General features: G+C 47.3%; 1 protein-coding gene across 1 annotated transcript; it reads right to left on the bottom strand.

The window, feature by feature from the left end:
- Window positions 1-1,131: 1,131 nt before the first annotated feature.
- LOC142597057 (E3 ubiquitin-protein ligase RBBP6-like) lies at window positions 1,132-9,467 on the bottom strand. Its single transcript, XM_075727492.1, has 5 exons — window positions 9,302-9,467; window positions 6,868-6,967; window positions 3,631-3,667; window positions 1,904-1,948; window positions 1,132-1,158 (listed from the first exon to the last, which is right to left on the bottom strand). Exons 1-5 carry the CDS (start codon window positions 9,465-9,467, stop codon window positions 1,132-1,134), a joined length of 375 nt encoding a protein of 124 aa, XP_075583607.1.
- Between the last annotated feature and the right edge of the window lie 836 nt (window positions 9,468-10,303).

Here is a 10,303-nt window from a genome sequence, read left to right as displayed (position 1 = left end):
ACTGGCTCAAGGCTGCTTTGGATTTTGGAATGGACCTGAAGGTGGTGCCCAGTATCTGCTCAGAGCAGACAGAAGGCGGCCTTAGAGCAGACAGCTTGTCTCCTGTGGATACTCTGCTATTGCAGCCCCAGATTTTGCAGGTGGTTAAGGGGGATTGATGTGAGAGGTGGCCACACTTGACAGAAAATTGAAGGAAGAGTTGTGGTCACTTTGGGGAGAGGAATCTGGCAGAGACAGCAGTACCCAGGAAACCCCATCAGTAATGGCATGGAAGTCCAAGACGACCTAGCTAACAGCGCCTGAATGACCACATCTGTTCCCAGGTGTGGCAAACATGGGAGCAAGGGTGGGGGGAAATAAGCAGGGGTAGGTCCCTTGTTTGGGAGGAGGCAAGGGTGGAGAAAGGCGGGAGTCAAGGAAGCTGAGGGGGGTGTACAAGCAAATGACCACAGGCAGAGAGAGGCACTGCAAAGTGAACAGCCAACTCTTGTAATGAATTAAACAAGAAGCTGGGATCTTGAAAACTGAAACTAAGTCCCTCTTTTCAGCTGAGGGAGGGAGCATCAGTGATGGCTTCAGGCTGTGTCACAGCAGGTTCCCCTGCAGCCCCAGGGACAACACAAGGGAGCCCAGAGGGGCAGAGCAAGTGCTGCCTTGGGCTGGTGCTGTGCTGCTGAGCTGGGCCGGGCTCCTGGGACACAGGCAGCTCCTGGCAAGCGGGCAGCGCTGCAGAGAGACAGCTCTGCCCAGGAGCAGCTCCTGTGCCAAGCGCAGCAGGGCTGAGCGCAGTGCCTGCAGGCAGGGAGGGGAGAGGAGGGAGGCAGAGAGAGGTTAAAGGCAGTGTGGGGTGGGAGGATGCTGAGAGCTCACTGCAGGAGAGATCTTCACAGCCCTTGACATGGTAAGTCACTGGCTGTAGGACAATACCGGTGCAGTTCCTGGAGGGATCTCCTGAAGCTGGTACATCCCACAGCTTACAGGATCTTACAGGATACAGTCATCTGACACAGTTGAACAGCCAGGACTGGTCCCTGTCCCTGCCCACTGCTGCAGAATAGGGCTGACTTCTCAAGAGCCTGTGGGCAGATGCCCTGCTCCTCATGGCCCACACGGCCAGCACCAACCAGGGCTTCAGGCACAGAGCTCAAGGAAGGTCTGCTAGAAACAGAAAAGGGTGTCTATGTATGACAGGGGGAGTGTCTATGGGAAATGGCTTTCATTTTGCTCAGAGAAGTCTCCCCTAACTTGTCACTATCTTTTTCTCCAATGACAGTCCCCATGCCCAGAGGCAGCAGATGTCCAACAGCAGCTCCATCACTGAGTTCCTCCTCCTGGTGTTTGCAGACACGCGGGAGCTGCAGCTCCTGCACTTCTGGCTCTTCCTGGGCATCTACGTGACTGCCCTCCTGGGCAACGGCCCCATCATCACCACCACAGCCTGTGACCACCGCCTCCACACCCCCATGTACTTCTTCCTCCTCAAGCTCTCCCTCCTTGACCTGGTCTGCATCTCCACCACTGTGCCTAAAGCCATGGCCAATTCCCTGTGGGACTCCAGGGCCATCTCCTACTTGGGATGTGCTGCCCAACTCTGTCTGTCTGTCTTTTTCATTTCAGCAGAGTTTTTTCTTCTCACTGTCATGGCCTATGACCACTATGTTGCCATCTGCAAACCCCTGCACTACGGCACTCTGCTGGGCAGCAGAGCTTGTGTCCACCTGGCAGAGCATGGCAAGCTGAAAAGTCCTTCACTAGCATAAGCAATACTTAGCAACAACTAAAACACCAGCGTGTTATCAACATTCTTCTCATCCTAAATCCAAAACACAGCACTATGCCAGCTACTAGGAAGAAAATTAACTCTATTCCAGCTGAAACCAGGACCGTATCTATATATACACACCTTAATAAGCTGGGTCAGAGAAATACATCCAGAAGAGTCATCAATCTGTTCACAAAACATTAAACACATATTCAAGTTCTACAATCAAAACACAGCAATAGTTCACCTCTACTGTAGCCTGAAAGGCTGCATTGTATCCTCTGAGTGTCACTGAAAGAGGCATTTCCAACCCAGTGTAATCTGTATTTGTTCAAAAAAGTGTCCAAACCTGTGACAGCTCCAGAGTGCCTCTGTGGTTAATGAGAAGAAACCAAACTCACCAAACCCGCCTGAGATCAACTTACTGCTCCAGACTATCTCAGAGAGGGACCCTTGTCAAATGCTCACAACTGCTTAAGAGTCAAAGGGGTAAGGAAGCTGCCAATTTTCAGCTAAAAAGGAATTTATGAGAATAAATTGCAACCACACTCCTCCCTCCCAGCTACCTATGGAACAGCTTGCAGGAATGAAGTCCTCAGGCCACTGGTTCGTAATGGACTGCTGTGTTTGTTGAGAACTAATGACTGGAGGGCAATTTTTCCACAAGGAAAAAGGGGAACTCTTCGCTTGCTCCTTTTCCAGTATACTCAAGTCTATTATGCCACAAGCAGCACTTAAGCTTACACTAGTAAAACATTACCAGAAAGACACTTGAATCACTGCTTATTATGCCTGAAGTTGTACACAAGCGTAGAATAACATTTCACAATGTAAAATGAACAGCTCTCCTCAAGGGGTCACTAACTGGATCAGAAGAGAGTAAAACCCTTCCTTGGAAAATGCTCTTGTCCTTTTGTACCTAATGCAGTGGAAGAATTCAAGGGAGCAGTTTTAGCAGACTCTGGGGAAAAAAATCTCTACATGCAGAAGATGATTCCTCACTCCAGTTCATCATTCCTTCTCTATATGTTTAGAATCATACGGTGGTACACTAAAGAAAGGCTTAACTTCTGGGAAATTAAAGCAGCATCCAACCCTGAAGTCACCCAGCTCCAAAAGCATACTGCAGGCAGAAGTGAAGACAAATGACAGGGATTTTACCCACAAATGCACCAGGCTCTAACCTTGTGCCAAAATTTATACACTGGGGTTTAGGTATTTTCATTTGCAGACAAACTATTCAACTAAACTGCTTCATCTGAGAAAGTGGAAAGATCAAATGCAGAACTTTACAATAGCACTTTGTGTAGCAACGATGTTTAATTTCACGGCAATCTATGAAAGACATTTATTCACTCAGAGGGGCCCAAAGAATATCACTTCAATCATACAGTTTTAGGAACAAACACCCAGGTATTTAAGGACATGGAAAGGAATCATTTAGCTGCACAGAACTGTCCTCAAAACATATGGGATACGTGGCTCATCGTATTTGTTTGAACACCCAAATCAAAAGTAAGAAACAGTACCAAGTTGAACAATAATGGTTTCTCAGGGGGTTTTCATCACATTTTCAAAAACAATTAGGCAAAAAAAAAGTGTTTAAAAACAACAGCTAAGTGATACAATGTGAAAATGGCAAAAAAATGCACTCCAGACAATTTGTATTGCAAGAATCAAAAAGCACACAACAACCGATACAAACATACAAACTATTATGCTGAATCAAATACATTCTATTTACAACATATACTCTGTTTTACTGCAAAAGAGATGAAATTACTGTTTGGAAAATTAATACAAGGCTACATTGTTTAGAATTAAGTGCCGTGTGTAGAAAAACAGTGCGAGACTGTGGTTTTACATACTGGTTTTGATGGTCCACGCACTGGCTCCGTTCGACTTCTGCAAGAAGAAATGGAGGTGATCAGAACTTAAAATAGAGCACGTACCTCCTGAAGATGAGGAAGTACAAGGAAATGCTTGAGATTATCACAGAGTGGTTTCTTCGTACATTTCCCTTCAAGAACGTACTACAAGGCAAGTAATGCATTTTTGAAGGCCTCTCCACCATTACAGCATACGGTCAGCATTCCCAAACATTAACCACTCTACCAGCAGTTTCTGCAATGTTTCCAGACAGAGGAATCAAAAGCTAATCTGCACGGCTAGTTTTCAACGTTACAACAGCAGTGCCATTCTTTCCTCGTCCCCACACACAGGGATTTAGTTGAGCTTTGATGCCAGCAGCATCTGTCCTCTCACTTTAGGGCAGCATTACAATACCAGGAGAGGGTGCCACCCAACCAGAAACGGAGGATGCATTCACAAGGCAGCACTGAGCATCCATACTTAAATTAACCCCCCAAACAAGGCCATGTTTATAAGCACAATGCTGTGGCGTCCACAATTACTCAGTAGTGCCTGAAAGCACTGCAACAACTGCTGCAGTAACATGCCCAAAGTTTACAGGCAGAGCCACACAAATTCAGGGTTTTTGGCTGGCAAGTGCATCACAGGCACCAGGATGCTGCTGTACTGTTTGTTCAAGACACACTGTAACTCATCAGTATACTTTATTTATGGGGAACCCACATCAGAAGGACATGGCAAAACCACAAGCTAATAACACCTACTAACTGTGGTGGAGAGGCCTATCTTTAAGAAGGCTGGAAAACATGACCATTCAAACAATGCTAATGTAGCTGATACACAACTGGACTCTGTGAATACAGAAATGACAGCAATAATGCTGTAGGCAGCATTGCATTTGAGTGTCTGTCATTTTAATCAATACGCCTGATTCTCTGTCCTCTCTAAATCTTAGGAATACAGAACTAAAACCTGGAGCACAGATATCAGCTTAGGGTAAAAACAGACTTAGAAAGAGAACTAGCAACAGTTGGCAACGTGCTAAACTGCTTCCTGCATTTCAGGTTTGGAAAGGATTAACTATTCCTTCATCGTACTCGCACAAAAGGCAATACACTTTGGGATATTGTTCTTTTTCTCTTGCCTGAAATGGATGTTGTCTTTAGGAAACTGATACGAATCCCTTATGAATGGAACTTCTTGTTTGCACGGTTCGCCAGCTGGCAACCCTTGGTCTTTCCTCTACAGCTAGGATGCAAAACCCCCAGCCTTGGGGCATAAGAATACCTGCCATATCCCACCCTCCCTCCCCCAAAGGCAAGAAAGAGTCAAACCCCAACAATCAGACACTTCTGAGATGGGAACAAGTTCTGAGTTCCCACTACGATGTGGCTCTGTCTTTACTATAAAAACAATAAAAGCAAACAGACATAGCAAGGAATCTCTCCAGACAGAGGAAACAGGATCTACATCCTGGGTATCAGCAAAATCAAGCCCCTGAACAAGCCCAAGAGTATCATCTTAAAAGTTACCATTGCTGCAGTTGGAACCCTGTGTCCCAGCAGGCCTGAACATGGAAGTTGACTTTGGGACAGATACATTCAGCTATCAGAAGTCCTGGTTAACAGGGGAGGTCCCTGATGACTGGAGGCTTGCCAATGTGACGCCCATCTACAAGAAGGGCCAGAAGGAGGACCCGGGAAACTACAGGCCTGTCAGCCTGACCTCGGTGCTGGGAAAGATTATGGAGCGGTTCATCTTGAGTGAACTCAACAGGCAAGTGCAGGTCAACCAGGGGATCAGGACCAGCCAGCATGGGTTCATGAAAGGCAGGTCCTGCTTGACCAAGCTGATCTTTTATGACCTGGTGACCCACCTGGTAGATGATGGAAAGGCTGTGGATGTCATTTACCTGGACTTTAGCAAAGCCTTCGACACAGTCTCCCATAGTATTCTCCTTGGGAAGCTGGCAGCTCATGACTTCGACGGGCATAGTCTTCGCTGGGTTAAAAACTGGTTGGGTGGCCGAGCCCAGAGAGTAGTGGTGAATGGAGCTAAGTCCAGTTGGCAGCCGGTCACGAGCGGTGTTCCCCAGGGCTCTGTTTTGGGGCCAGCCTTGTTTAATATCTTTATCAATGATCTGGGTGAGGGGATTGAGTGCACCCTCAGTAAGTTTGCAGATGACACCAAGTTGGGTGGGAGTGTCAATCTGCTGGAGGGTAGGATGGCCCTGCAGAGGGACCTGGACAGGCTGGACCGATGGGCCGAGGCCGACTGTATGAGGTTTAACAAGGCCAAGTGCCGGGTCCTGCACTTCGGGCACAACAGCCCCATGCAACGCTACAGGCTTGGGGAAGAGTGGCTGGAAAGCTGCCTGGCTGAAAAGGACCTGGGGGTGTTGGTTGACAGCCAGCTGAACATGAGCCAGCAGTGTGCCCAGGTGGCCAAGAAGGCCAACAGCATCCTGGCTTGTATCAGGAATAGTGTGGCCAGCAGGAGCAGGGAGGTGATTGTTCCCCTGTACTTAGCACTGGTGAGGCCACACCTGGAATCCTGTGTCCAGTTTTGGGCCCCTCAATACAAGAAAGACATTGAGGTGCTGGAGCGTGTTCAGAGAAGGGCAACAAGGCTGGTGAAGGGTCTAGGGAACAGGCCTTATGAGGAGCAGCTGAGGGAACTGGGATTGTTTAGCTTAGAGAAGAGGAGGCTGAGGGGAGACCTTATTGCTCTCTACAACTACCTGAAAGGAGGTTGTAGTGAGGTGGGTGTTGGTCTCTTCTCCCATGTAGTTAGCAATAGGACAAGAGGAAATGGGCTCAAGCTGCGCCAGGGGAGGTTTAGGTTGGAAATTAGGAAAAATTTCTTTACAGAAAGGGTGGTCAAGAATTGGAAGAGGCTGCCCAGAGAGGTGGTGGAGTCACCATCCCTGGAAGTGTTCAAAAAACGGGTAGATGTGGCACTTTGGGACATGGTTTAGTCTAGTCTACCCTTGATTGGTTTAGTGTGGACTTGGTAGTGTAGGTTAATGGTTGGACTGGATGATCTTAAAGGTCTTTTCCAACCTAAATGATTCTATGATTCTATGATTACAATCTACCCCATGACAACAAAAATTAACAGTGGCTTTAACAACAAAGATGCAATCTGAATGCCTCTGTAAACTAATATATCCACAAAAGCAGCTAACACACTGAAAGCCCTAACAAAGGGTACAATGCTGTATGGATACTTACACAACACAGGTTTTGCTGGTACCTTTGACTCCTCCAACAGGGATTCTCCTAACAATCACCGATGAGTTCTTAGCAATCAGGGCATTATCATCTGTGTATTCTGAAAACAACACAAATGCAGACAAAAACTGTAGTCACTTTGTAAGAATGTATAGTACTATGACATTACACATCACTTCAGGGAATCCCTTCACAGGTATGAAAGCAAAACTTTAGAGGTAACATTGTGCTTTTAACATCTCAACACACTAACGGGACATTCCTAGGAGTCTTCAGATTTGGTCATCAAACACAAGCAGCAAAATCATTTCTGTTCTTTTAAAACAGTTTGTTGTTTGCCAACAGCACAATGGTCTCCAAGGTCACTCAGGACTGACAGAACACAGAAGACAGCCTGCCATCTGCATTAAGACCAGGTCAGAGGCCCAGCTGGGGTTTGTTGTTTACGTTGGTCTGTTGTATTTTGCCTGAGAAGCAGAATAGCACATGCTCCAAGTGTTTTCAGTCAGAATGTTACAGGGCAGGAAAGAGCATTCCAGAATCCTGAGCCCTCGAGTTTACAGTTCTTCCACAATCCTGTGAGAACATCTATTCCAAAAGACAGGTCAAGAAATTCAGATCAAATTAAGAGGAGGCAAGTTGAAATGCATCATTCCTGAGTACAGGCTTTTTGAAGAGAACTCTGCCTTTATAGAACATGCCTCTAGAGTAAGCATGGAAGAGGACACCCCTGCCCCCCCTGCTATTTAAAATAGGACCCAACCATCCAGTATAGCTTCCCAGCATCTTCAAAAGAGTCCATCAGATCATTTTTTCCACTGACATTTAAAATCCTGTTACCTTTTAGCGAGTTTAAGCATCTACATCTGATGAATAAAAACTGAAATTCATGGTTATGCATTTCAAGCAAAAATTTGGTATACGTATACATTACACTGAAATGTATTCTCTAGCTTTGCTCTGAAAACCACAGGGAGATTTTTGTGTTTTCACATGGAAAACACCCTTAAGAAAGCTTCAGGAAGCACCTCTGTCACTAATACACCAAGTTTAATATTTTAGACTCCTTTTACAAAGGTCAAAGGGCAACACAACCGACCTAGAGGAGGATCTGGTCACTGGTGAACAAGAGGGATGCTCTTTAAAGCATGACAGATACTCCTTCTTTAACCTCACCTTTAGGGAACACCACGCTTAACAGAACCTAGGGAAGCAGACACTTTTTCTTCACCGCATTCTGAGTACGGATGAAAACAAAGCAACACACTTTGTAAAACTGGTATGATGTATATTGCAGTAACACTTTATGGGGTAAAATCTTTATGAGCATCATTTTCTCTTCTAAAACTTTGCTTTCTGTTCCTCACCTTCTGTAACAGAATCCACGTTTGGCCTATTTCAAAACATTTTTTCTCCTGGGGATAATAACTGGGCTCCATCACAGTTTATGACCATCCATCAGTCTGGTTTTAAGGCTCTGTTTGACACAGACCCAACTATTCCAGTAGTGACGCCAGCCAGTTGGCCATTCAGCCTGCTAGCATTCATGAAGCTGACAGTACCTTAGCAATTGAAGACAAAATTCAGAGACCCTTCTGCAGAAAAGCCCTTCAGGCAAATTAACCATTTTTCAAAAGCTCTTGACAATTTCATTCAATAGAAATAGAAAAATTCAAGACTCCTGAAATGTATCTCTATCTACGCGTGTCATGCAATCCAATGGCACCCCTAGGACCCCTAACATTGTGCTCTTAAGTCTCTTCACAGACATTCTCCTGAACATAGTTTAAATATCTTGTCGTGGTTTAACCCCAGTCGGCAACTAAGCACCACAGAGCCGCTCACTCACCCTCCCCTCACACCCCACAGGGATGGGGGAGAGAATTGCAGGGGAAAAAAAAGTAAAACCCCTGGGTTGAGATAAAGGTGGTTTAACAGGGCAGCAGAGGAAGAGAAATAGTAATACTACTGCTACTAATGAGAAAAGAACACACAAAGCACAAAGTGATGCCCTTTGTGATGCTGTTGCTCACCACCTGCTGACCGATGCCCAGCCCATCCCTGAGCAGCAATCGCTGAGCCCCAGCCAACTCCCCCCACTTTCTATACTGAGCATGACGCCCTATGGTATGGAACAGCCCTCTGGCCAGTTTGGGTCAGCTCTCCTGGCTCTGCCCCCTCACAGCTTCTTCTGCACCTGGCAGAGCATGGGAAGCGGAAAAGTCCTTGACTGCCACAAACACTCCTGAGCAACAACTACAACATCAGTGTGCTATCAACATTATTCTCATGCTCTCATTCTCAATCCAAACCACAGCACCACACCAGCTACTAGGGAGAAAACCAACTCTGTCCCAGACAAAACCAGGACACATCTGCAGATAAACAGGGAGCTTTAGGTGCCCAAGGCCCCGCGCCCGCCACCCCCATGCACCTTTGTTGGTCTGGGCGTTGCTGATCTGCAGGTCGCAGTTGGTCGCCTTCAGCTTCTCGCGGCCCATGATCTGGCGCTTGAGGTCACACAGGGGGATGTGGAGGCCACTGAAGGTGACCGCATCATAGCTCAGCTGGGAGGAGAACTTGTAGTGGACGCACGGCATGCTCCTCCTCACAGCCCAGCGGGCGGCCACACGATGGGGAGTGGCCCCCGCGGCCCCGGCTCCTCCTCCGCTCCCTCTCTCACATGCAGCGCTCCCAGGCCCGACCGCTCGCTATGGCCACTCGGGCGCCCGGCCTCAGCATTCCACCCAGGGGTTTCCTGGATGACAAGTGCACAGGCTGCCTCCAGTGCCTCATGTCACCCAGCGTGTTACGGCAAAAGGCCTGCATCATGGGGGCACGGCAGCCCCACCCTCTTCCTCCTAACCCTGAGCTCTCCCTAAAGGCAATCGCCATTCCTCCACACCTTCTTCCAAAACCTTCCCGTCTACCACATCCACTGAGCGGGCAAGGGAGATTCTCCAGAAGCCCTTACGTGAAACCCATTCGAATAAGCCAGCCCGCTGGCCATTTTTTTCCTGGAGGGAGTTCATCCAGCCCTGCACACTGCTGCATAACGTGGATGTTTGCAGAGAGATTCACTTGCTTTTCTGCAGGAAGCCACAATCAAACTAAAGGTAATGGTAAGAGTTTGGCTGCCACTACGGGCCCAGAGCATCCTGATTGCTCTGAGTCATCTCCTCTGGGTCCCAGCCTTACTGGTTTACCTGAACAGCCCAATCCGGCACATGCTAACCCTTGCACAGGAAATCATCTGCATCATTCAGACTTACCTGAAGATTAGACTACCCTATTTGCACAACTACCAGGGCAATACTGGATAGGTGAAGAAAGGGCATTCCAGGATTTACCCTCCACCTGAGCTGAAAAGGGGATTCTAAGTGCATTAATACCTTCCGCACAGGTTAGAACCGCTATCTCTTCTGCCTCTGGAGGT

Source organism: Pelecanus crispus, unplaced genomic scaffold (assembly GCF_030463565.1).
Source record: "Pelecanus crispus isolate bPelCri1 unplaced genomic scaffold, bPelCri1.pri SCAFFOLD_47, whole genome shotgun sequence".
Lineage (NCBI taxonomy): Eukaryota > Metazoa > Chordata > Aves > Pelecaniformes > Pelecanidae > Pelecanus > Pelecanus crispus.
The sequence above is the reverse complement of the archived record's forward strand: the minus strand, read 5'-3'. Positions and strand labels throughout refer to the sequence as shown.